The sequence below is a fragment of the Squalius cephalus genome, assembly GCF_949319135.1.
Source record: "Squalius cephalus genome assembly, chromosome: 10".
NCBI lineage: Eukaryota > Metazoa > Chordata > Actinopteri > Cypriniformes > Leuciscidae > Squalius > Squalius cephalus.
The window spans coordinates 220,001-247,493 of NC_137131.1; the positions used below are offsets into that span (position 1 = coordinate 220,001).

Genomic DNA, 27,493 nt, shown 5'->3' on the forward strand with positions numbered 1-27,493 from the left:
ATTCCTGGTGTGAACGCTAATATTACAGTCGTCATTCCTGGTGTGAACGCTAATATTACAGTCATCATTCCTGGTGTGAACGCTAATATTACAGTCGTCATTCCTGGTGTGAACGCTAATATTACAGTCATCATTCCTGGTGTGAACGCTAATATTACAGTCATCATTCCTGGTGTGAACGCTAATATTACAGTCATCATTCCTGGTGTGAACGCTAATATTACAGTCATCATTCCTGGTGTGAACGCTAATATTACAGTCGTCATTCCTGGTGTGAACGCTAATATTACAGTCGTCATTCCTGGTGTGAACGCTAATATTACAGTCATCATTCCTGGTGTGAACGCTAATATTACAGTCATCATTCCTGGTGTGAACGCTAATATTACAGTCATCATTCCTGGTGTGAACGCTAATATTACAGTCGTCATTCCTGGTGTGAACGCTAATATTACAGTCATCATTCCTGGTGTGAACGCTAATATTACAGTCATCATTCCTGGTGTGAACGCTAATATTACAGTCATCATTCCTGGTGTGAACGCTAATATTACAGTCATCATTCCTGGTGTGAACGCTAATATTACAGTCGTCATTCCTGGTGTGAACGCTAATATTACAGTCGTCATTCCTGGTGTGAACGCTAATATTACAGTCATCATTCCTGGTGTGAACGCTAATATTACAGTCATCATTCCTGGTGTGAACGCTAATATTACAGTCATCATTCCTGGTGTGAACGCTAATATTACAGTCATCATTCCTGGTGTGAACGCTAATATTACAGTCATCATTCCTGGTGTGAACGCTAATATTACAGTCATCATTCCTGGTGTGAACGCTAATATTACAGTCATCATTCCTGGTGTGAACGCTAATATTACAGTCATCATTCCTGGTGTGAACGCTAATATTACAGTCATCATTCCTGGTGTGAACGCTAATATTACAGTCGTCATTCCTGGTGTGAACGCTAATATTACAGTCATCATTCCTGGTGTGAACGCTAATATTACAGTCATCATTCCTGGTGTGAACGCTAATATTACAGTCATCATTCCTGGTGTGAACGCTAATATTACAGTCATCATTCCTGGTGTGAACGCTAATATTACAGTCATCATTCCTGGTGTGAACGCTAATATTACAGTCATCATTCCTGGTGTGAACGCTAATATTACAGTCATCATTCCTGGTGTGAACGCTAATATTACAGTCATCATTCCTGGTGTGAACGCTAATATTACAGTCATCATTCCTGGTGTGAACGCTAATATTACAGTCATCATTCCTGGTGTGAACGCTAATATTACAGTCATCATTCCTGGTGTGAACGCTAATATTACAGTCATCATTCCTGGTGTGAACGCTAATATTACAGTCATCATTCCTGGTGTGAACGCTAATATTACAGTCATCATTCCTGGTGTGAACGCTAATATTACAGTCATCATTCCTGGTGTGAACGCTAATATTACAGTCATCATTCCTGGTGTGAACGCTAATATTACAGTCATCATTCCTGGTGTGAACGCTAATATTACAGTCGTCATTCCTGGTGTGAACGCTAATATTACAGTCGTCATTCCTGGTGTGAACGCTAATATTACAGTCGTCATTCCTGGTGTGAACGCTAATATTACAGTCGTCATTCCTGGTGTGAACGCTAATATTACAGTCATCATTCCTGGTGTGAACGCTAATATTACAGTCATCATTCCTGGTGTGAACGCTAATATTACAGTCATCATTCCTGGTGTGAACGCTAATATTACAGTCATCATTCCTGGTGTGAACGCTAATATTACAGTCATCATTCCTGGTGTGAACGCTAATATTACAGTCATCATTCCTGGTGTGAACGCTAATATTACAGTCATCATTCCTGGTGTGAACGCTAATATTACAGTCATCATTCCTGGTGTGAACGCTAATATTACAGTCATCATTCCTGGTGTGAACGCTAATATTACAGTCATCATTCCTGGTGTGAACGCTAATATTACAGTCATCATTCCTGGTGTGAACGCTAATATTACAGTCGTCATTCCTGGTGTGAACGCTAATATTACAGTCATCATTCCTGGTGTGAACGCTAATATTACAGTCGTCATTCCTGGTGTGAACGCTAATATTACAGTCATCATTCCTGGTGTGAACGCTAATATTACAGTCATCATTCCTGGTGTGAACGCTAATATTACAGTCATCATTCCTGGTGTGAACGCTAATATTACAGTCATCATTCCTGGTGTGAACGCTAATATTACAGTCGTCATTCCTGGTGTGAACGCTAATATTACAGTCATCATTCCTGGTGTGAACGCTAATATTACAGTCGTCATTCCTGGTGTGAACGCTAATATTACAGTCATCATTCCTGGTGTGAACGCTAATATTACAGTCATCATTCCTGGTGTGAACGCTAATATTACAGTCATCATTCCTGGTGTGAACGCTAATATTACAGTCATCATTCCTGGTGTGAACGCTAATATTACAGTCATCATTCCTGGTGTGAACGCTAATATTACAGTCATCATTCCTGGTGTGAACGCTAATATTACAGTCATCATTCCTGGTGTGAACGCTAATATTACAGTCATCATTCCTGGTGTGAACGCTAATATTACAGTCGTCATTCCTGGTGTGAACGCTAATATTACAGTCGTCATTCCTGGTGTGAACGCTAATATTACAGTCATCATTCCTGGTGTGAACGCTAATATTACAGTCATCATTCCTGGTGTGAACGCTAATATTACAGTCATCATTCCTGGTGTGAACGCTAATATTACAGTCATCATTCCTGGTGTGAACGCTAATATTACAGTCATCATTCCTGGTGTGAACGCTAATATTACAGTCATCATTCCTGGTGTGAACGCTAATATTACAGTCATCATTCCTGGTGTGAACGCTAATATTACAGTCATCATTCCTGGTGTGAACGCTAATATTACAGTCATCATTCCTGGTGTGAACGCTAATATTACAGTCGTCATTCCTGGTGTGAACGCTAATATTACAGTCATCATTCCTGGTGTGAACGCTAATATTACAGTCATCATTCCTGGTGTGAACGCTAATATTACAGTCATCATTCCTGGTGTGAACGCTAATATTACAGTCATCATTCCTGGTGTGAACGCTAATATTACAGTCATCATTCCTGGTGTGAACGCTAATATTACAGTCATCATTCCTGGTGTGAACGCTAATATTACAGTCATCATTCCTGGTGTGAACGCTAATATTACAGTCATCATTCCTGGTGTGAACGCTAATATTACAGTCATCATTCCTGGTGTGAACGCTAATATTACAGTCATCATTCCTGGTGTGAACGCTAATATTACAGTCATCATTCCTGGTGTGAACGCTAATATTACAGTCATCATTCCTGGTGTGAACGCTAATATTACAGTCATCATTCCTGGTGTGAACGCTAATATTACAGTCATCATTCCTGGTGTGAACGCTAATATTACAGTCATCATTCCTGGTGTGAACGCTAATATTACAGTCATCATTCCTGGTGTGAACGCTAATATTACAGTCATCATTCCTGGTGTGAACGCTAATATTACAGTCGTCATTCCTGGTGTGAACGCTAATATTACAGTCGTCATTCCTGGTGTGAACGCTAATATTACAGTCATCATTCCTGGTGTGAACGCTAATATTACAGTCATCATTCCTGGTGTGAACGCTAATATTACAGTCATCATTCCTGGTGTGAACGCTAATATTACAGTCATCATTCCTGGTGTGAACGCTAATATTACAGTCATCATTCCTGGTGTGAACGCTAATATTACAGTCATCATTCCTGGTGTGAACGCTAATATTACAGTCATCATTCCTGGTGTGAACGCTAATATTACAGTCATCATTCCTGGTGTGAACGCTAATATTACAGTCATCATTCCTGGTGTGAACGCTAATATTACAGTCATCATTCCTGGTGTGAACGCTAATATTACAGTCATCATTCCTGGTGTGAACGCTAATATTACAGTCATCATTCCTGGTGTGAACGCTAATATTACAGTCGTCATTCCTGGTGTGAACGCTAATATTACAGTCATCATTCCTGGTGTGAACGCTAATATTACAGTCGTCATTCCTGGTGTGAACGCTAATATTACAGTCATCATTCCTGGTGTGAACGCTAATATTACAGTCATCATTCCTGGTGTGAACGGCCTTTAATGCTGACACTTATTCCACAGGTCAGGATGCAATATAACCCTTCATATTAATGCACATATATGATATGAATGATGACAGGGGAACAACAGCGGTTAAATCAGCCGATCCATCAGCAATATCTATCCATCTACTCATCTATCCATCTACTCATCTATCCATCCATCCATCTCCTCATCTATCCATCTCCTCATCTATCCATCCCCTCATCTATCCATCTCCTCATCTATCCATCCCCTCATCTATCCATCTCCTCATCTATCCATCCATCCATCCCCTCATCTATCCATCTCCTCATCTATCCATCTCCTCATCTATCCATCTCCTCATCCATCCATCTCCTCATCTATCCATCTCCTCATCCATCCATCTACTCATCTATCCATCCATCCATCTACTCATCTATCCATCCATCCACTCATCTATCCATCTCCTCATCTATCCATCTCCTCATCTATCCATCCATCCATCTACTCATCTATCCATCCATCCACTCATCTATCCATCTCCTCATCTATCCATCTCCTCATCTATCCATCCATCCATCTACTCATCTATCCATCCATCCACTCATCTATCCATCTCCTCATCTATCCATCTCCTCATCTATCCATCCATCCATCTCCTCATCTATCCATCTCCTCATCTATCCATCCCCTCATCTATCTATCCATCTACTCATCTATCTATCCATCTACTCATCTATCCATCTACTCATCTATCTATCCATCTACTCATCTATCTATCCATCTCCTCATCTATCCATCTCCTCATCTATCTATCCATCTACTCATCTATCTATCCATCTACTCATCTATCTATCCATCTACTCATCTATCTATCCATCTACTCATCTATCTATCCATCTACTCATCTATCTATCCATCTACTCATCTATCTATCCATCTACTCATCTATCCATCCATCTACTCATCTATCCATCCATCTACTCATCTATCCATCCATCTACTCATCTATCCATCCATCTACTCATCTATCCATCCATCTACTCATCTATCCATCCATCTACTCATCTATCTATCTATCCATCCATCCATCTACTCATCTATCCATCCATCCACACATGAAGTCCATTATCATCATCATAATCATCATCATCATCACATGACAGCAGGAGCTCATGCAGACTCAGTCTTTGTTCCCTCTCTAGTGTTCACTACAGGTCCCACAACACAGGGAGGTGTTCTCACACGAGGCCCGTTACCCACAAGCCTTCACGGCGCTCAGCTGTAGCAGCTCATTCTGCAGCGTTACGGTTATTAGCGTCTCTTTCTGCATTATAACGCGCGTTATAACCCCTCCCCACCCCGCCATCTTGGGCCGACCCGAGCGCCATTACCCCCGCGCGCACACACACACACACAAGCGTCAAACTGATATGACTCTGCCTCCCATTACCACCACACACACACACACACACACAAGCGTAAACTGAGGTAAACTGGGCCTGACTCTTGCTCAGAAACGCGTAACACACACACACACACAGATCGAGATAAAGCCCGAGCGCGGCTTATGAACGTCCAGTGATTCAAACGACCTCAGATTGAGTGACACCTGCATTCTGCACAGTTACAGCACAAACACAGCGACGCGTCCCTGCACCGAGGAGACGCGTCAGAACGCCTGAGCCGCTGCTGCCGAGTTCATAAAGTTCTCCATATGCTGGTTCCAATCACAGACCCGCGCGGCTAAAGGCTCGCGAGCTCCAGAGCAGCGCGTTGACGGAACGCGTCGCACTCACTCCCTCACACCCAGACCGCGGGAAACCGTGTCACTCACTCGCTGTCATTTTGCACTGAGTGTATGTGTGTGAGTGTGTGTTGTGATGCGTTGATTTCAACGCGCGTCTTTACCTTGATGAGCAGGGCCTTCATGCTGGCGCCATCTTCATGAAGCCGCTGATATCCGAACAGAGAGCTGCGAACGAGACACAAACACACACACACAGGGCTCGGGATCAGCTCGCTTCCGAACACACACCCCACACCCCGAAACACCCCGAGCCGCTCGCGGGCTCCGTTAAGCGTTGGTTCAGACCTGTCGACGCGGGCGAGAGCGTCGCTCTCCTGCGCGCTCAGACGCGGTGAGTCCTCCTCGGGTTCACTCGCTTTTCCCGCCGCCATTTTCTTCTCCTCATCACCAGCAGCGCTGAGGCGTCGAGCGGCGACGGCGAGCGACGCGCGGCACGATTTCATGGAATCGCACCGGGAGAATGCGAGTTCCGTTCGTCCAAAAGCCACAATAAACGGAAACTTTTTTCCAGTAAAACGCGCTTCGGTTTCTAAGCCCCCTTACGAAGTGAGTTGCTCGTCTTCTCACATTGTTGTGTAGGAATAAACTGTGTGATGCGGCGGGTCAATGTTTATGCGTGACTTGCGGCCCGTGCACACTTTAAAAACGCGGAACGTATTAAAACAATCTAAAGTTGTGTCCGCCACCAGATTAAAGTTGTTGTAATTGTGTCACACAGGCGAACCCACGCCGTCGTCGTGACCACGCCCTCTCGGGCTCAGCAGCCAATCGCCGAGGAGAACGCGAGCGCGTCACTGGCCTTGTCCCAAAATGTTTTGGTTCTTCAGTCCTTTCGGTAATTTAGTTTCCTGTAAAGATCGCTTGAATGCGCGACTCGAAGCTTTAAGCGTTTCACGCGATGTTTGGAAAAATGAGAGGATTGACTAAAACATTGGAAAGCGAACGGCTAATTTGCGTTGTTATGAAATGCAAATAGAGAGGTGTGGTTTTCATGAAATGGGGAAATTGGAGTGACAGTTGTGCAGTTAAGGGTTAAAGCTTAGGCCGCTGTGGCTCAATCCTATTCTTATTTCCTCTAATGTTCACAGAAAATATGGGCGAAAATCTCATAGTTAGAAAACGGTTTCAGAGATGAACTCCATCCCATTAACCAACGCTTCCCATCCTGTATGGTCGTTTATTTAGTGTTGCTGATTTACTATGAAATGCACTAAATACATAAAACATAAGAAAGAAATGAAATGTAGTAACACAAACTCATCAGTAGCTTGTATTCAGAATAAAACATTTCAGGAAATGCGTGTCTTATGGATATGAAAGCGCAGTAATAACCGGACATTGGCTACTGTATAATATTTGAAACATTGACGTGGCTGTAGGCGGCGCGCACGCACAGCTGTCAACATCACCTGACGCCATGACGTCACACATCACCCAAAATGGCGGAACAACAACAAAAACAACACACAGAAGGTGAGTGTGTGAGTGTGTGAGTGTGCTGTCAATAAATGGTGATCGAGTGTTCAGTGGCCGTCATTATATCTCATATCGAGCACATTACATGCCAACAAAAACCAAAACTGAGAATATGAGCTCGTTTCATCTTGTCCTTCTGTTGGGTTAATCTCATTTAAAAAGTCATTTTTCGCTGAAAGGCCACATTTTACCTCAATCAAATCATATATAGTGTCGTGAGGTTTTATATACTACAAACTAACAAAATCTTACTCCGTTTTTTTTGTCTTGTTTTCCAGGACAAATATTTGAAAGTTCTTAAATCAAGATACATTTACTGGAGAAGCAAATTGACTGAAGATATTAAATCTAGTTTACTGTAAAAATAAATAAAAAATAATAATAAATTCATAAAAATGAAGTGAGTTTGTGCTTAAAACATGAACAAATATGACAATGGAGTCAGAAAAATAATAATGTTTTCCCTTCGAATCAAGTTTATTTTTCTGACCCCATTCGCAGATATTTGTTCTTGTACTGTACAACTCACAAACTCACTTCATTTTTATGATTTTTTTTTTTTAACAGTAAACTAGATTTAATATCTTCAGTCAATTTGCTTCTCCAGTAAATGTATCTTGATTTAAGAATGTTTAGATATTTGTGCTGGAAAACAAGACAGAAACACTGAGGAAGAACATATTTTTGAGATCTTAGTCTCTGAGTTATGATAATACCAACCAGCAAAATACAGTTGGATGAACTGGGGTGTTCCTGCAGTCGTGTGTCATGTGACCCAATATTCCTCATGCTATATGGATATAATACCGCAGCTGCTTCAGATGAATAACAGCATCACACACTTCACCTTGAGCTGCTGTGTGTGTGTGTGTGTGTGTTCAGGACAGGCCGATGAAGACGAGGCGTTCGAGATGCTGGATCTCAGCACATACGCTCGGGGTCACCAGTGGTGGAACACCGTGATCGGGAACAACTCCGGCCCGATGGCAGAGAAATACTCTGTGGCCACTCAGATCATGATGGGCGGATTCACGGGCTGGTGCGTTCCCAGTACACACTGCTCTTCATCACCAGTTCATACATCTCATTCCCAGTACACACTGCACTTCATCACCAGTTCATACATCTCGTTCCCAGTAAACACTGCTCTTCATCACCATCTCGTTCCCAGTAAACACTGCTCTTCATCACCTCTCGTTCCCAGTACACATTGCTCTTCATCACCAGTTCGTTCCCAGTACACACTGCTCTTCATCACCTCTCGTTCCCAGTACACATTGCTCTTCATCACCAGTTCGTTCCCAGTACACACTGCTCTTCATCACCAGTTCGTTCCCAGTACACATTGCTCTTCATCACCTCTCATTCCCAGTACACACTGCTCTTCATCACCTCTCGTTCCCAGTACACACTGCTCTTCATCACCAGTTCATTCCCAGTAAACACTGCTCTTCATCACCATCTCGTTCCCAGTAAACACTGCTCTTCATCACCTCTCGTTCCCAGTACACACTGCTCTTCATCACCTCTCGTTCCCAGTACACACTGCTCTTCATCACCTCTTGTTCCCAGTAAACACTGCTCTTCATCACCATCTCGTTCCCAGTAAACACTGCTCTTCATCACCTCTCGTTCCCAGTAAACACTGCTCTTCATCACCAGTTCATTCCCAGTACACACTGCTCTTCATCACCTCTCGTTCCCAGTAAACACTGCTCTTCATCACCTCTCGTTCCCAGTACACACTGCTCTTCATCACCTCTTGTTCCCAGTACACACTGCTCTTCATCACCAGTTCGTTCCCAGTACACACTGCTCTTCATCACCTCTCATTCCCAGTACACACTGCTCTTCATCACGTTCGTTCCCAGTACACACTGCTCTTCATCACCAGTTCGTTCCCAGTACACACTGCTCTTCATCACCTCTCATTCCAGTATACACTGCTCTTCATCACCTCTCATTCCAGTATACACTGCTCTTCATCACCTCTCATTCCCAGTACACACTGCTCTTCATCACCATCTTATTCCCAGTACACACTGCTCTTCATCACCTCTCGTTCCCAGTACACACTGCTCTTCATCACCATCTCATTCCAGTATACACTGCTCTTCATCACCTCTCATTCCCAGTACACACTGCTCTTCATCACCATCTTATTCCCAGTACACACTGCTCTTCATCACCTCTCGTTCCCAGTACACACTGCTCTTCATCACCATCTCATTCCAGTATACACTGCTCTTCATCACCTCTCATTCCCAGTACACACTGCTCTTCATCACCATCTTATTCCCAGTACACACTGCTCTTCATCACCTCTCATTCCAGTATACACTGCTCTTCATCACCTCTCATTCCCAGTACACACTGCTCTTCATCACCATCTTATTCCCAGTACACACTGCTCTTCATCACCTCTCGTTCCCAGTACACACTGCTCTTCATCACCATCTCATTCCAGTATACACTGCTCTTCATCACCTCTCATTCCCAGTACACACTGCTCTTCATCACCATCTTATTCCCAGTACACACTGCTCTTCATCACCTCTCGTTCCCAGTACACACTGCTCTTCATCACCATCTCATTCCAGTATACACTGCTCTTCATCACCTCTCATTCCCAGTACACACTGCTCTTCATCACCATCTTATTCCCAGTACACACTGCTCTTCATCACCATCTCATTCCCAGTACACACTGCTCTTCATCACCTCTCATTCCCAGTACACACTGCTCTTCATCACCATCCCATTCCCAGTACACACTGCTCTTCATCACCAGTTTGTTCCCAGTACACACTGCTCTTCATCACCAGTTCGTTCCCAGTACACACTGCTCTTCATCACCTCTCATTCCCAGTACACACTGCTCTTCATCACCTCTCGTTCCCAGTACACACTGCTCTTCATCACCAGTTCGTTCCCAGTACACACTGCTCTTCATCACCTCTCGTTCCCAGTACACACTGTTCTTCATCACCAGTTCGTTCCCAGTACACACTGCTCTTCATCACCTCTCATTCCCAGTACACACTGCTCTTCATCACCTCTGGTTCCCAGTACACACTGCTCTTCATCACCAGTTCATTCCCAGTACACACTGCTCTTCATCACCTCTCGTTCCCAGTACACACTGCTCTTCATCACCTCTCATTCCCAGTACACACTGCTCTTCATCACCTCTCGTTCCCAGTACACACTGCTCTTCATCACCAGTTCGTTCCCAGTACACACTGCTCTTCATCACCTCTCGTTCCCAGTACACACTGCTCTTCATCACCAGTTCGTTCCCAGTACACACTGCTCTTCATCACCAGTTCGTTCCCAGTACACACTGCTCTTCATCACCTCTCATTCCCAGTACACACTGCTCTTCATCACCTCTCGTTCCCAGTACACACTGCTCTTCATCACCTCTCATTCCCAGTACACACTGCTCTTCATCACCAGTTCGTTCCCAGTACACACTGCTCTTCATCACCTCTCATTCCCAGTACACACTGCTCTTCATCACCAGTTCATTCCCAGTACACACTGCTCTTCATCACCTCTCGTTCCCAGTACACACTGCTCTTCATCACCAGTTCATTCCCAGTACACACTGCTCTTCATCACCAGTTCATTCCCAGTACACACTGCTCTTCATCACCTCTCATTCCCAGTACACACTGCTCTTCATCACCTCTCGTTCCCAGTACACACTGCTCTTCATCACCAGTTCATTCCCAGTACACACTGCTCTTCATCACCAGTTCGTTCCCAGTACACACTGCTCTTCATCACCTCTCATTCCCAGTACACACTGCTCTTCATCACCAGTTCATTCCCAGTACACACTGCTCTTCATCACCTCTCGTTCCCAGTACACACTGCTCTTCATCACCAGTTCATTCCCAGTACACACTGCTCTTCATCACCAGTTCGTTCCCAGTACACACTGCTCTTCATCACCTCTCATTCCCAGTACACACTGCTCTTCATCACCAGTTCATTCCCAGTACACACTGCTCTTCATCACCTCTCATTCCCAGTACACACTGCTCTTCATCACCAGTTCATTCCCAGTACACACTGCTCTTCATCACCAGTTCGTTCCCAGTACACACTGCTCTTCATCACCTCTCATTCCCAGTACACACTGCTCTTCATCACCAGTTCATTCCCAGTACACACTGCTCTTCATCACCTCTCATTCCCAGTACACACTGCTCTTCATCACCAGTTCATTCCCAGTACACACTGCTCTTCATCACCTCTCATTCCCAGTACACACTGCTCTTCATCACCAATTTGTTCCCAGTACACACTGCTCTTCATCACCAGTTCGTTCCCAGTACACACTGCTCTTCATCACCAGTTCGTTCCCAGTACACATTGCTCTTCATCACCAGTTAGTTCCCAGTACACACTGCTCTTCATCACCAGTTCATTCCCAGTACACACTGCTCTTCATCACCTCTCGTTCCCAGTACACACTGCTCTTCATCACCAGTTCGTTCCCAGTACACACTGCTCTTCATCACCAGTTCGTTCCCAGTACACATTGCTCTTCATCACCAGTTCATTCCCAGTACACACTGCTCTTCATCACCAGTTCGTTCCCAGTACACACTGCTCTTCATCACCTCTCGTTCCCAGTACACACTGCTCTTCATCACCTCTCATTCCCAGTACACACTGCTCTTCATCACAGTTCGTTCCCAGTACACACTGCTCTTCATCACCTCTCATTCCCAGTACACACTGCTCTTCATCACCAGTTTATTCCCAGTACACACTGCTCTTCATCACCAGTTCGTTCCCATTACACATTGCTCTTCATCACCAGTTCATTCCCAGTACACCCTCCTCTTCATCACCTCTCATTCCCAGTACACACTGCTCTTCATCACCAGTTAATTCCCAGTACACCCTCCTCTTCATCACCTCTCATTCCCAGTACACACTGCTCTTCATCACCTCTCGTTCCCAGTACACACTGCTCTTCATCACCAGTTCATTCCCAGTACACTACACACTGCTCTTCATCACCTCTCGTTCCCAGTACACACTGGTCTTCATCACCTCACGTTCCCAGTACACACTGCTCTTCATCACCTCTCGTTCCCAGTACACACTGCTCTTCATCACCAGTTAATTCCCAGTACACACTGCTCTTCATCACCTCTCATTCCCAGTACACACTGCTCTTCATCACCATCTCATTCCCAGTACACACTGCTCTTCATCACCTCTCGTTCCCAGTACACATTGCTCTTCATCACCATCTCATTCCCAGTACACACTGCTCTTCATCACCATCTCATTACCAGTACACACTGCTCTTCATCACCTCTCGTTCCCAGTACACACTGCTCTTCATCACCTCTCGTTCCCAGTACACACTGCTCTTCATCACCATCTCATTCCCAGTACACACTGCTCTTCATCACCTCTCGTTCCCAGTACACACTGCTCTTCATCACCTCTCGTTCCCAGTACACACTGCTCTTCATCACCAGTTCATTCCCAGTACACACTGCTCTTCATCACCTCTCATTCCCAGTACACACTGCTTTATTTCCAGATTCACTCATAGACTCGTTCTTACGCACTAGAGCTCGTTCACACACGCGCACTCTTCAACACGACGCTTTAAATCTCTCAACGAACTAAAAGACGTAAATGACACTTGTATGTATTCTAAATAACAGAGATACACTCACCTAAAGGATTATTGGGAACACCTGTTCAATTTCTCATTCATGCAATTATCTAATCAACCAATCACATGGCAGTTGCTTCAATGCATTTAGGGGTGTGGTCCTGGTCAAGACAATCTCCTGAACTCCAAACTGAATGTCAGAATGGGAAAGAAAGGTGATTTAAGCAATTTTGAGCGTGGCATGGTTGTTGGTGCCAGACGGGCCGGTCTGAGTATTTCACAATCTGCTCAGTTACTGGGATTTTCACGCACAACCATTTCTAGGGTTTACAAAGAATGGTTTGAAAGGGAAAAACATCCAGTATGCGGCAGTCCTGTGGGCGAAGATGCCTTGTTGATGCTAGAGGTCAGAGGAGAATGGGCCGACTGATTCAAGCTGATAGAAGAGCAACTTTGACTGAAATAACCACTCGTTACAACCGAGGTATGCAGCAAAGCATTTGTGAAGCCACAACATGCACAACCTTGAGGCGGATGGGCTACAACAGCAGAAGACCCCACCGGGTACCATTCATCTCCACTACAAATAGGAAAAAGAGGCTACAATTTGCACGAGCTCACCAAAATTGGACAGTTGAAGACTGGAAAAATGTTGCCTGGTCTGATGAGTCTCGATTTCTGTTGAGACATTCAGATGGTAGAGTCAGAATTTGGCGTAAACAGAATGAGAACATGGATCCATCATGCCTTGTTACCACTGTGCAGGCTGGTGGTGGTGGTGTAATGGTGTGGGGGATGTTTTCTTGGCACACTTTAGGCCCCTTAGTGCCAATTGGGCATCGTTTAAATGCCACGGCCTACCTGAGCATTGTGTCTGACCATGTCCATCCCTTTATGACCATCATGTACCCATCCTCTGATGGCTACTTCCAGCAGGATAATGCACCATGTCACAAAGCTCAAATCATTTCAAATTGGTTTCTTGAACATGACAATGAGTTCACTGTACTAAAATGGCCCCCACAGTCACCAGATCTCAACCCAATAGAGCATCTTTGGGATGTGGTGGAACGGGAGCTTCGTGCCCTGGATGTGCATCCCACAAATCTCCATCAACTGCAAGATGCTATCCTATCAATATGGGCCAACATTTCTAAAGAATGCTTTCAGCACCTTGTTGAATCAATGCCACGTAGAATTAAGGCAGTTCTGAAGGTGAAAGGGGGTCAAACACAGTATTAGTATGGTGTTCCTAATAATCCTTTAGGTGAGTGTATATTGCACTGAACGTCAGGTTACACACAACTCTGTGATGCTGTTTGCGAATGTTCGTCAGAACGATGATTTCGGGAAACACACACTCGCTGAACTGATGATGACGACGGAACCTGCGACTATAGTTGGCTAACGATGCTTTTGGGAAACAGAGCGTTACTGACAGACTGAAGAGAGGAGCTGCAGTGGAGAATATGGGGAATAATCAACATTCAAGCTGGAAAACCTGCTCTAGTAGAGCCGGAAAACTACATATAGACACTGTAAAAGGGGATAATAGGTTTTATTCTTCATTGTCTTTCCTCTCTCCTGCTTGTCTCAGGTGTGTGGGATACCTGTTCCAGCGAGTGGGAAAGATCACCGCTACTGCAGTCGGAGGAGGATTCCTGCTGTTACAGGCGAGAACTACAGTTACTGATCACTACAGTTACTGATCACTCTGATCAACTGGTGCTTCAGTGTTTAGATGTGACTCAATGGGCTTTTGTCCCGCAGATCGCCAATCACAGCGGCTATGTCCAAGTGGACTGGAAGAAAGTGGAGAAAGATGTAAACACAGCCAAGAGACGCCTGAAGAAAAAAGCCAATAAAGCCGCACCTGAGATCAACACGGTCATTGAGGAGGTGAAGAGGCTTCATAGTTTCAGTAAAATGGACACGATAATGTCTTGTGCAGATCTGAGCTTCAAATAACAGGAATTAATTAAAAGAATTAAATCTAGGACTTTAAAATGGATTTTTCCTTTTTTCATAGATTAGTTCAGCTCTATAGTTCAGCTCTATAGTTTAGTTCAGCTCTATAGTTCAGCTCTATAGTTTAGTTCAGCTCTATAGTTCAGCTCTATAGTTTAGTTCAGCTCTATAGTTCAGCTCTATAGTTCAGCTTTATAGTTCAGCTCTATAGTTTAGTTCAGCTCTATAGTTCAGCTCTATAGTTTAGTTCAGCTCTATAGTTCAGCTCTATAGTTTAGTTCAGCTCTATAGTTCAGCTCTATAGTTTAGTTCAGCTCTATAGTTCAGCTTTATAGTTTAGTTCAGCTCTATAGTTCAGGTCTATAGTTTAATTCAGCTCTATAGTTCAGCTCTATAGTTTAGTTCAGCTCTATAGTTCAGCTCTATAGTTTAGTTCAACTCTATAGTTCAGCTCTATAGTTTAGTTCAGCTCTATAGTTTAGTTCAGCTCTATAGTTCAGCTCTATAGTTCAGCTCTATAGTTCAGCTCTATAGTTTAGTTCAACTCTATAGTTCAGCTCTATAGTTTAGTTCAGCTCTATAGTTTAGTTCAGCTCTATAGTTCAGCTCTATAGTTCAGCTCTATAGTTCAGCTCTATAGTTTAGTTCAGCTCTATAGTTCAGCTCTATATTTTAGTTCAGCTCTATAGTTCAGCTCTATAGTTTAGTTCAGCTCTATAGTTCAGTTCAGCTCTATAGTTCAGCTCTATAGTTCAGCTCTATAGTTCAGCTCTATAGTTCAGTTCAGCTCTATAGTTCAGCTCTATAGTTCAGTTCAGCTCTATAGTTTAGTTCAGCTCTATAGTTCAGTTCTATAGTTTAGTTCAGCTCTATAGTTCAGCTCTATAGTTTAGTTCAGCTCTATAGTTCAGCTCTAGTTTAGTTCAGCTCTTTAGTTCAGCTCTATAGTTCAGCTCTAGTTTAGTTCAGCTCTAGTTTAGTTCAGCTCTATAGTGTAGTTCAGCTATATAGTTCAGCTCTATAGTTCAGCTCTATAGTTTAGTTCAGCTCTATAGTTCAGCTCTATAGTTTAGTTCAGCTCTATAGTTTAGTTCAGCTCTATAGTTCAGTTCAGCTCTATAGTTTAGTTCAGCTCTATAGTTCAGCTCTATAGTTTAGTTCAGCTTTATAGTTTAGTTCAGCTTTATAGTTTAGTTCAGCTCTATAGTTCAGCTCTATAGTTTAGTTCAGCTCTATAGTTCAGCTCTATAGTTTAGTTCAGCTCTATAGTTCAGCTCAGCTCTTTAGTTCAGCTCTATAGTTCAGCTCTATAGTTTAGTTCAGCTCTATAGTTTAGTTCAGCTCTATAGTTCAGCTCTGTAGTTTAGTTCAGATCTATAGTTCAACTCTATAGTTTAGCTCTATAGTTTAGTTCAGATCTATAGTTCAGCTCTAGTTTAGTTCAGCTCTATAGTTCAGCTCTATAGTTTAGTTCAGCTCTATAGTTCAGCTCTATAGTTTAGCTCTATAGTTTAGTTCAGATCTATAGTTCAGCTCTATAGTTTAGTTCAGCTCTATAGTTCAGTTCAGCTCTATAGTTCAGCTCTATAGTTTAGTTCAGCTCTATAGTTTAGTTCAGCTCTATAGTTCAGCTCTATAGTTCAGCTCTATAGTTTAGTTCAGCTCTATAGTTCAGTTCAGCTATATAGTTCAGCTCTATAGTTCAGTTCAGCTCTATAGTTCAGTTCAGCTCTATAGTTCAGCTCTATAGTTCAGTTCAGCTCTATAGTTCAACTCTATAGTTTAGTTCAGCTCTATAGTTCAACTCTATAGTTTAGTTCAATAGTTCAGCTCTATAGTTTAGTTCAGATCTATAGTTCAGCTCTATAGTTCAGCTCTATAGTTTAGTTCAGCTCTATAGTTTAGTTCAGCTCTATAGTTCAGCTCTATAGTTCAGCTCTATAGTTCAGCTCTATAGTTCAGCTCTATAGTTTAGTTCAGCTCTATAGTTCAGCTCAATAGTTCAGCTCAGCTCTATAGTTCAGCTCTATAGTTTAGTTCAGCTCTACAGTTCAGCTCTATAGTTTAGTTCAGTTCTATAGTTCAGCTCTATAGTTTAGTCCAGCTCTATAGTTCAGCTCTATAGTTCAGCTCTATAGTTTAGTTCAGCTCTATAGTTCAGCTCTATAGTTCAGCTCTATAGTTTAGTTCTATAGTTTAGTTCAGCTCTATAGTTTAGTTCAGCTCTATAGTTCAGTTCAGCTCTATAGTTCAGCTCTATAGTTTAGTTCAGATCTATAGTTCAGCTCTATAGTTCAGTTCAGCTCTATAGTTCAGTTCAGCTCTATAGTTCAGTTCAGCTCTATAGTTCAGCTCTATAGTTCAGTTCAGCTCTATAGTTCAGCTCTATAGTTTAGTTCAGCTCTATAGTTCAGCTCTATAGTTTAGTTCAGCTCTATAGTTCAGCTCTATAGTTTAGTTCAGCTCTATAGTTTAGTTCAGCTCTATAGTTCAGTTCTATAGTTCAGTTCAGCTCTATAGTTCAGCTCTATAGTTCAGTTCAGCTCTATAGTTCAGCTCTATAGTTCAGTTCAGCTCTATAGTTCAGTTCTATAGTTCAGTTCAGCTCTATAGTTCAGCTCTATAGTTCAGTTCAGCTCTATAGTTCAGCTCTATAGTTTAGTTCAGCTCTATAGTTCAGCTCTATAGTTTAGTTCAGCTCTATAGTTCAGCTCTATAGTTTAGTTCAGCTCTATAGTTTAGTTCAGCTCTATAGTTCAGCTCTATAGTTTAGTTCAGCTCTATAGTTTAGTTCAGCTCTATAGTTCAGCTCTATAGTTTAGTTCAGCTCTATAGTTCAGCTCTAGTTTAGTTCAGCTCTTTATTTCAGATCTATAGTTCAGCTCTAGTTTAGTTCAGCTCTATAGTGTAGTTCAGCTATATAGTTCAGCTCTATAGTTTAGTTCAGCTCTATAGTTCAGTTCAGCTCTATAGTTCAGCTCTAGTTTAGTTCAGCTCTTTATTTCAGCTCTATAGTTTAGTTCAGCTCTATAGTTTAGTTCAGCTCTATAGTGTAGTTCAGCTATATAGTTCAGCTCTATAGTTTAGTTCAGCTCTATAGTTCAGTTCAGCTCTATAGTTCAGCTCTATATTTTAGCTTTATAGTTCAGCTCTATAGTTCAGCTTTATAGTTTAGTTCAGCTCTTTAGTTCAGCTCTATATTTTAGTTCAGCTCTATATTTTAGTTCAGCTCTATAGTTCAGCTCTATATTTTAGTTCAGCTCTATAGTTCAGCTTTATAGTTTAGTTCAGCTCTATAGTTTAGTTCAGCTCTATAGTTTAGTTCAGCTCTTTAGTTCAGCTCTATAGTTCAGCTCTATAGTTTAGTTCAGCTCTATAGTTCAGCTTAATAGTTTAGTTCAGCTCTATAGTTCAGCTCAGCTCTTTAGTTCAGCTCTATAGTTCAGCTCTATAGTTTAGTTCAGCTCTATAGTTCAGCTCTATAATTTAGTTCAGATCTATAGTTCAGCTCTATAGTTTAGTTCAGATCTATAGTTCAGCTCTATAGTTTAGTTCAGCTCTATAGTTTAATTCAGCTCTATAGTTCAGCTCTATAGTTTAGTTCAGCTCTATAGTTCAGCTCTATAGTTTAGTTCAGCTCTATAGTTCAGCTCTATAGTTTAGTTCAGATCTACAGTTCTATAGTTCAGCTCTATAGTTTAGTTCAGCTCTATAGTTTAGTTCAGATCTATAGTTCAGTTCAGCTCTATAGTTTAGTTCAGCTCTATAGTTCAGCTCTATAGTTCAGCTCTATAGTTCAGCTCAGCTCTATAGTTCAGCTCAGCTCTATAGTTCAGTTCTATAGTTCAGTTCAGCTCTATAGTTCAGCTCTATAGTTCAGTTCAGCTCTATAGTTCAGATCTATAGTTCAGTTCAGCTCTATAGTTTAGTTCAGCTCTATAGTTCAGCTCTATAGTTTAGTTCAGCTCTATAGTTCAGCTCTATAGTTTAGTTCAGCTCTATAGTTCAGCTCTATAGTTTAGTTCAGCTCTATAGTTCAGCTCAGCTCTTTAGTTCAGCTCTATAGTTCAGCTCTATAGTTTAGTTCAGCTCTATAGTTTAGTTCAGCTCTATAGTTCAGCTCTGTAGTTTAGTTCAGATCTATAGTTCAACTCTATAGTTTAGCTCTATAGTTTAGTTCAGATCTATAGTTCAGCTCTAGTTTAGTTCAGCTCTATAGTTCAGCTCTATAGTTTAGTTCAGCTCTATAGTTTAGTTCAGCTCTATAGTTCAGCTCTATAGTTTAGCTCTATAGTTTAGTTCAGATCTATAGTTCAGCTCTATAGTTTAGTTCAGCTCTATAGTTCAGTTCAGCTCTATAGTTCAGCTCTATAGTTTAGTTCAGCTCTATAGTTTAGTTCAGCTCTATAGTTCAGCTCTATAGTTCAGCTCTATAGTTTAGTTCAGCTCTATAGTTCAGTTCAGCTATATAGTTCAGCTCTATAGTTCAGTTCAGCTCTATAGTTCAGTTCAGCTCTATAGTTCAGCTCTATAGTTCAGTTCAGCTCTATAGTTCAACTCTATAGTTTAGTTCAGCTCTATAGTTCAACTCTATAGTTTAGTTCAATAGTTCAGCTCTATAGTTTAGTTCAGATCTATAGTTCAGCTCTATAGTTCAGCTCTATAGTTTAGTTCAGCTCTATAGTTTAGTTCAGCTCTATAGTTCAGCTCTATAGTTCAGCTCTATAGTTCAGCTCTATAGTTCAGCTCTATAGTTTAGTTCAGCTCTATAGTTCAGCTCAATAGTTCAGCTCAGCTCTATAGTTCAGCTCTATAGTTTAGTTCAGCTCTACAGTTCAGCTCTATAGTTTAGTTCAGTTCTATAGTTCAGCTCTATAGTTTAGTCCAGCTCTATAGTTCAGCTCTATAGTTCAGCTCTATAGTTTAGTTCAGCTCTATAGTTCAGCTCTATAGTTCAGCTCTATAGTTTAGTTCTATAGTTTAGTTCAGCTCTATAGTTTAGTTCAGCTCTATAGTTCAGTTCAGCTCTATAGTTCAGCTCTATAGTTTAGTTCAGATCTATAGTTCAGCTCTATAGTTCAGTTCAGCTCTATAGTTCAGTTCAGCTCTATAGTTCAGTTCAGCTCTATAGTTCAGCTCTATAGTTCAGTTCAGCTCTATAGTTCAGCTCTATAGTTTAGTTCAGCTCTATAGTTCAGCTCTATAGTTTAGTTCAGCTCTATAGTTCAGCTCTATAGTTTAGTTCAGCTCTATAGTTTAGTTCAGCTCTATAGTTCAGCTCTATAGTTCAGCTCTATAGTTCAGCTCTATAGTTTAGTTCAACTCTATAGTTCAGCTCTATAGTTTAGTTCAGCTCTATAGTTTAGTTCAGCTCTATAGTTCAGCTCTATAGTTCAGCTCTATAGTTCAGCTCTATAGTTTAGTTCAGCTCTATAGTTCAGCTCTATATTTTAGTTCAGCTCTATAGTTCAGCTCTATAGTTTAGTTCAGCTCTATAGTTCAGTTCAGCTCTATAGTTCAGCTCTATAGTTCAGCTCTATAGTTCAGCTCTATAGTTCAGTTCAGCTCTATAGTTCAGCTCTATAGTTCAGTTCAGCTCTATTGTTTAGTTCAGCTCTATAGTTCAGTTCTATAGTTTAGTTCAGCTCTATAGTTCAGCTCTATAGTTTAGTTCAGCTCTATAGTTTAGTTCAGCTCTATAGTTCAGCTCTAGTTTAGTTCAGCTCTTTAGTTCAGCTCTATAGTTCAGTTCAGCTCTATAGTTCAGTTCTATAGTTCAGTTCAGCTCTATAGTTCAGCTCTATAGTTCAGTTCAGCTCTATAGTTCAGCTCTATAGTTTAGTTCAGCTCTATAGTTCAGCTCTATAGTTTAGTTCAGCTCTATAGTTCAGCTCTATAGTTTAGTTCAGCTCTATAGTTTAGTTCAGCTCTATAGTTCAGCTCTATAGTTTAGTTCAGCTCTATAGTTTAGTTCAGCTCTATAGTTCAGCTCTATAGTTTAGTTCAGCTCTATAGTTCAGCTCTAGTTTAGTTCAGCTCTTTATTTCAGCTCTATAGTTCAGCTCTAGTTTAGTTCAGCTCTATAGTGTAGTTCAGCTATATAGTTCAGCTCTATAGTTTAGTTCAGCTCTATAGTTCAGTTCAGCTCTATAGTTCAGCTCTAGTTTAGTTCAGCTCTTTATTTCAGCTCTATAGTTTAGTTCAGCTCTATAGTTTAGTTCAGCTCTATAGTGTAGTTCAGCTATATAGTTCAGCTCTATAGTTTAGTTCAGCTCTATAGTTCAGTTCAGCTCTATAGTTCAGCTCTATATTTTAGCTTTATAGTTCAGCTCTATAGTTCAGCTTTATAGTTTAGTTCAGCTCTTTAGTTCAGCTCTATATTTTAGTTCAGCTCTATATTTTAGTTCAGCTCTATAGTTCAGCTCTATATTTTAGTTCAGCTCTATAGTTCAGCTTTATAGTTTAGTTCAGCTCTATAGTTTAGTTCAGCTCTATAGTTTAGTTCAGCTCTTTAGTTCAGCTCTATAGTTCAGCTCTATAGTTTAGTTCAGCTCTATAGTTCAGCTTAATAGTTTAGTTCAGCTCTATAGTTCAGCTCAGCTCTTTAGTTCAGCTCTATAGTTCAGCTCTATAGTTTAGTTCAGCTCTATAGTTCAGCTCTATAATTTAGTTCAGATCTATAGTTCAGCTCTATAGTTTAGTTCAGATCTATAGTTCAGCTCTATAGTTTAGTTCAGCTCTATAGTTTAATTCAGCTCTATAGTTCAGCTCTATAGTTTAGTTCAGCTCTATAGTTCAGCTCTATAGTTTAGTTCAGCTCTATAGTTTAGTTCAGATCTACAGTTCTATAGTTCAGCTCTATAGTTTAGTTCAGCTCTATAGTTTAGTTCAGATCTATAGTTCAGTTCAGCTCTATAGTTTAGTTCAGCTCTATAGTTCAGCTCTATAGTTCAGCTCTATAGTTCAGCTCTATAGTTCAGCTCAGCTCTATAGTTCAGCTCAGCTCTATAGTTCAGTTCTATAGTTCAGTTCAGCTCTATAGTTCAGCTCTATAGTTCAGTTCAGCTCTATAGTTTAGTTCAGCTCTATAGTTCAGATCTATAGTTCAGTTCAGCTCTATAGTTTAGTTCAGCTCTATAGTTCAGCTCTATAGTTTAGTTCAGCTCTATAGTTCAGCTCTATAGTTTAGTTCAGCTCTATAGTTCAGCTCTAGTTTAGTTCAGCTCTTTATTTCAGCTCTATAGTTCAGCTCTAGTTTAGTTCAGCTCTATAGTGTAGTTCAGCTATATAGTTCAGCTCTATAGTTTAGTTCAGCTCTAGTTTAGTTCAGCTCTTTATTTCAGCTCTATAGTTCAGCTCTATAGTTTAGTTCAGCTCTATAGTGTAGTTCAGCTATATAGTTCAGCTCTATAGTTTAGTTCAGCTCTATAGTTCAGTTCAGCTCTATAGTTCAGCTCTATATTTTAGTTCAGCTCTATAGTTCAGCTCTATATTTTAGTTCAGCTCTATATTTTAGTTCAGCTCTATAGTTCAGCTCTATATTTTAGTTCAGCTCTATAGTTCAGCTCTATATTTTAGTTCAGCTCTATAGTTCAGCTCTATAGTTTAGTTCAGCTCTTTAGTTCAGCTCTATAGTTCAGCTCTATAGTTTAGTTCAGCTCTATAGTTCAGCTCTATAGTTTAGTTCAGCTCTATAGTTCAGCTCTATAGTTTAGTTCAGCTCTATAGTTCAGCTCTATAGTTCAGCTCTATAGTTTAGTTCAGCTCTATAGTTCAGCTCTATAGTTTAGTTCAGCTCTATAGTTCAGGGGCCGTATTCACAAAGCATTTTATCTTACCACTAGGAGTACTCCGAAATCGCACTAAAAGATTTTAGCTAGGAGTTTTCTCTTAAAAGTTATTCACAACGCCTTTCAGACCTACTCTTAGTAAAGAAAAAGGACAACTCCTAAACTAAGAGTGAGTCTTCGTTGCTATGGATGACGTCATTACTCATGCACGAGCTTGACTGAAGTGACCACCTTGATTGGCTGATGATTGTAACGCGGGAATGATTCCAAACACCTCCCCTACTACGATGATGAGTGACAGGTGACAGGTCTGAGAATGCGTGCGCTACACAAGTGCGAAGGACGGAAGATGATGAATAACTGAATAAATAGCCTAAATGAATAAAGAGTAAGGCAAAACAAATATCCTAGTAGCCTAATGAAACATATGGATTGATGCAATATCTTTGCAACATTATTGAATTAATCTGTCAAATATGCCTCTGCCAACGTTTGCAAGAACATTTTAATTTGATTCACAATGAAACATTACAATTAGTTTACATGCAATGAGTAGCCTAGTTTTGGTTGTTGTTGGTGGCGTTATTGCATCCCTAGTTATGCCTACAATGCAAAATTGTTCCCTGGCGATTGGAAGCTCCTGTAGCCGCCGCATACGCATTTCAGAACATCGCAACGTGAAATGCCACAAAAAGCGGTTTGTGAAGGTCTTAGTGAGTTAGGAGTCCTCTCGACTTCTTTTAAGCTGTCTCAGGCTTAGGTGCTACTTTTAGGGCTAAAATGCTTCGTGAATTACTCTTACTCAAAAAAATTAGGAGTCCTAAAGTTACGAGTGACACGCCCATTATTTTTAGGAGTTGCTCCTAAATTCGCCAGTTAGGAGCTACTTTTAGCCTTAAAATACTTTGTGAATACGGCCCCAGCTCTATATTTTAGTTCAGCTCTATAGTTCAGCTCTATATTTTAGTTCAGCTCTATAGTTCAGCTCTATATTTTAGTTCAGCTCTATAGTTCAGCTCTATATTTTAGTTCAGCTCTATAGTTCAGCTCTATATTTTAGTTCAGCTCTATAGTTCAGCTCTATAGTTTAGTTCAGCTCTTTAGTTCAGCTCTATAGTTCAGGGGCCGTATTCACAAAGAATTTTAAGGCTAAAAGTAGCTCCTAACTGGCGAATTTAGGAGCAACTCCTAAAAATAATGCGCGTGTCACTTCTAACTTTAGGACTCCTAATTTTTTTGACTAAGAGTAATTCACGAAGCATTTTAGCCCTAAAAGTAGCACCTAAGCCTGGGACAGCTTAAAAGAAGTCGAGAGGACTCCTAACTCACTAAGACCTATTCACAAACCGCTTTTTGTGGCATTTCACGTTGCGATGTTTTGAAATGCGTATGCGGCGCTACAGGAGCTTCCAATCGCGAGGGAACAATTTTGCATTGTTGGCATAACTAGGGATGCAATAACGCCACCAACAACAACCAAAACTAGGCTACTCATTGCATGTAAACTAATTGTAACGTTTCATTGTGAATCAAATTAAAATGTTCTTCTCTTTGCACACGTAGGCAGAGGCATATAGTGACAGATTAATTCAATAATGTTGCAAAGATATTGCATCAATCCATATGTTTCATTAGGCTACTAGGCTATTTGTTTTGCCTTACTCTTTATTCATTTAGGCTATTTAATCAGTTATTCATCATCTTCCGTCCTTCGCACTACTTGTGTAGCGCACGCATTCTCAGACCTGTCACCTGTCACCACATCATCGTAGGGGAGGGGTTTGGAATCATTCCCGCGTTACAATCATCACCCAATCAAGGTGGTCACTTCAGTCAAGCTCGTGCATGAGTAATGACGTCATCCATAGCAACGAAGACTCACTCTTAGTTTAGGAGTTGTCCTTTTTCTTTACTAAGAGTAGGTCTGAAAGGCGTTGTGAATAACTTTTAAGAGAAAACTCCTAGCTAAAATATTTTAGTGCGATTTAGGAGTACTCCTAGTGGTAAGATAAAATGCTTTGTGAATACGGCCCCAGCTCTATAGTTTAGTTCAGCTCTATAGTTCAGCTCTATAGTTTAGTTCAGCTCTATAGTTCAGCTTAATAGTTTAGTTCAGCTCTATAGTTCAGCTCAGCTCTTTAGTTCAGCTCTATAGTTCAGCTCTATAGTTTAGTTCAGCTCTATAGTTCAGCTCTATAGTTTAGTTCAGATCTATAGTTCAGCTCTATAGTTTAGTTCAGCTCTATAGTTTAATTCAGCTCTATAGTTCAGCTCTATAGTTTAGTTCAGCTCTATAGTTTAGCTCTATAGTTCAGCTCTATAGTTTAGTTCAGCTCTATAGTTCAGCTCTATAGTTCAGCTCTATAGTTCAGCTCTATAGTTTAGTTCAGCTCTATAGTTCAGCTCTATAGTTCAGCTCTATAGTTTAGCTCTATAGTTCAGCTCTATAGTTTAGTTCAGCTCTATAGTTCAGCTCTATAGTTCAGTTCAGCTCTATAGTTCAGTTCAGCTCTATAGTTCAGCTCTATAGTTTAGCTCTATAGTTTAGTTCAGCTCTATAGTTCAGCTCTATAGTTCAGTTCAGCTCTATAGTTCAGCTCAGCTCTATAGTTTAGTTCAGCTCTATAGTTCAGCTCTATAGTTTAGCTCTATAGTTCAGCTCTATAGTTTAGTTCAGCTCTATAGTTCAGCTCTATAGTTCAGTTCAGCTCTATAGTTCAGCTCTATAGTTTAGCTCTATAGTTCAGCTCTATAGTTTAGTTCAGCTCTATAGTTCAGTTCAGCTCTATAGTTCAGCTCTATAGTTTAGTTCAGCTCTATAGTTTAGTTCAGCTCTATAGTTCAGTTTAGCTCTATAGTTTAGTTCAGCTCTATAGTTCAGCTCTATAGTTCAGTTCAGCTCTATAGTTCAGCTCAGCTCTATAGTTTAGTTCAGCTCTATAGTTCAGCTCTATAGTTTAGCTCTATAGTTCAGCTCTATAGTTTAGTTCAGCTCTATAGTTCAGCTCTATAGTTCAGTTCAGCTCTATAGTTCAGCTCTATAGTTTAGCTCTATAGTTCAGCTCTATAGTTTAGTTCAGATCTATAGTTCAGTTCAGCTCTATAGTTCAGCTCTATAGTTTAGTTCAGCTCTATAGTTTAGTTCAGCTCTATAGTTCAGTTCAGCTCTATAGTGTAGTTCAGCTCTATAGTTTAGTTCAGCTCTATAGTTCAGCTCTATAGTTTAGTTCAGCTCTATAGTTCAGCTCTATAGTTTAGTTCAGCTCTATAGTTTAGTTCAGCTCTATAGTTCAGTTCAGCTCTATAGTGTAGTTCAGCTCTATAGTTTAGTTCAGCTCTATAGTTCAGCTCTATAGTTCAGCTCTATAGTTCAGTTCAGCTCTATAGTTCAGCTCTATAGTTTAGTTCAGCTCTATAGTTTAGTTCAGCTCTATAGTTCAGTTCAGCTCTATAGTGTAGTTCAGCTCTATAGTTTAGTTCAGCTCTATAGTTCAGCTCTATAGTTTAGCTCTATAGTTCAGCTCTATAGTTTAGTTCAGCTCTATAGTTCAGTTCAGCTCTATAGTTCAGCTCTATAGTTTAGTTCAGCTCTATAGTTCAGCTCTATAGTTTAGTTCAGCTCTATAGTTTAGTTCAGCTCTATACAGTTGTTATAAACTCACTCTCTGAATCTCTTCTGCCCTCTTCTGGTTATGAAAACTTATAAACCTCCATGTTTTCCAGGCATCTGAATTTGTGAAGAAAAACATTGTGGTTTCCAGTGGATTTGTTGGCGGCTTCTTGCTCGGCCTCGCCTCTTGAGCCGACAGTGTTTCTGTGATGTCCCATCATGCACCTCATGTGTGTGTGAGTCTGATGAACTGGAGGTGAAAGTGAGTTTATTCTGTGCAGAACTGAACTCTATAAACTACATCACTCAGTCTGTGTGTGTGTGTGTGTGTGTGTGTGTGTGTGTGTGTGTGAGAGCTTCTCTGTGAAAACTATCGGATGGAAAAGTACTTTTCATTTCTTTCTTGGTGAAGTTACTGTTGCACTTTCATGGCCTTTGTTTGTTTCTTTATGGGAACTGTTTACATTGTAAATAAAAATTACTCCTGATTCAACTTTGCGACGTATTGATTTTTTTGGTTGTTGTTTAATTTCAACAGTACTATTATATGATGGAATATCCAGTAGTTTGTTCACATATTGCTTACCTATTTTTCCATTGGTCTTTTTCCAGTGGTGTAACTAAGGTCAGAGGTCATCAGAGGCTCAACGAATCCTCAGCTGGAAGAATACAAAATAATATATGTTTATCCATTTAGTGCACTTTACAATTATTAATATTCCATATATGTTCAGTCATTTGAAGCTGAATGAGCAGTTCAGTCTTTGTGTTTGATAAATGTCGTCAGTAATTGTAATGCTTGCTTTGGCCTTTATCTGTCTTTCTACTTTCTGTCTTATTTTTCTTTTCTCTTGCTGTCTCTCATCATCATGTTGTGAAACAAGACCAGTTTTGGGCAAGATACTCAAAAATTACATAAAAAAAGCTGTATAAAATACAAGCTACTTCTCCGAAATGGTTCAGACATAAAAGCTAATTACACTACAAGTTAATTTGAATACATGATCA

At 40.7% G+C, this 27,493-nt stretch overlaps 2 protein-coding genes across 2 annotated transcripts in view; one reads left to right on the forward strand and one right to left on the reverse strand.

Annotated features, from left to right (window-relative positions):
* The window catches only part of kdm6al (lysine (K)-specific demethylase 6A, like), a gene marked incomplete at its 5' end in the record, with an annotated part of 63,520 nt that extends 57,089 nt beyond the window's left edge, over positions 1 to 6,431 (reverse strand). Inside the window, 2 exons of the mRNA XM_079883080.1 lie at positions 6,090 to 6,153; positions 6,274 to 6,431. Coding sequence (XP_079739206.1) covers positions 6,090 to 6,153; positions 6,274 to 6,431 — 222 coding nt within the window. The remainder of the gene's footprint in view (positions 1 to 6,089; positions 6,154 to 6,273) is intronic.
* An 818-nt stretch (positions 6,432 to 7,249) lies between these two features.
* On the forward strand, positions 7,250 to 26,978 carry LOC307165470 (FUN14 domain-containing protein 1-like). The gene is made up of 5 exons (XM_079883107.1): positions 7,250 to 7,461; positions 8,347 to 8,503; positions 14,715 to 14,790; positions 14,888 to 15,016; positions 26,599 to 26,978. Exons 1-5 carry the CDS (start codon positions 7,428 to 7,430, stop codon positions 26,674 to 26,676), a joined length of 474 nt encoding a protein of 157 aa, XP_079739233.1. The 5' UTR covers positions 7,250 to 7,427; the 3' UTR covers positions 26,677 to 26,978.
* Positions 26,979 to 27,493: the final 515 nt, after the last annotated feature.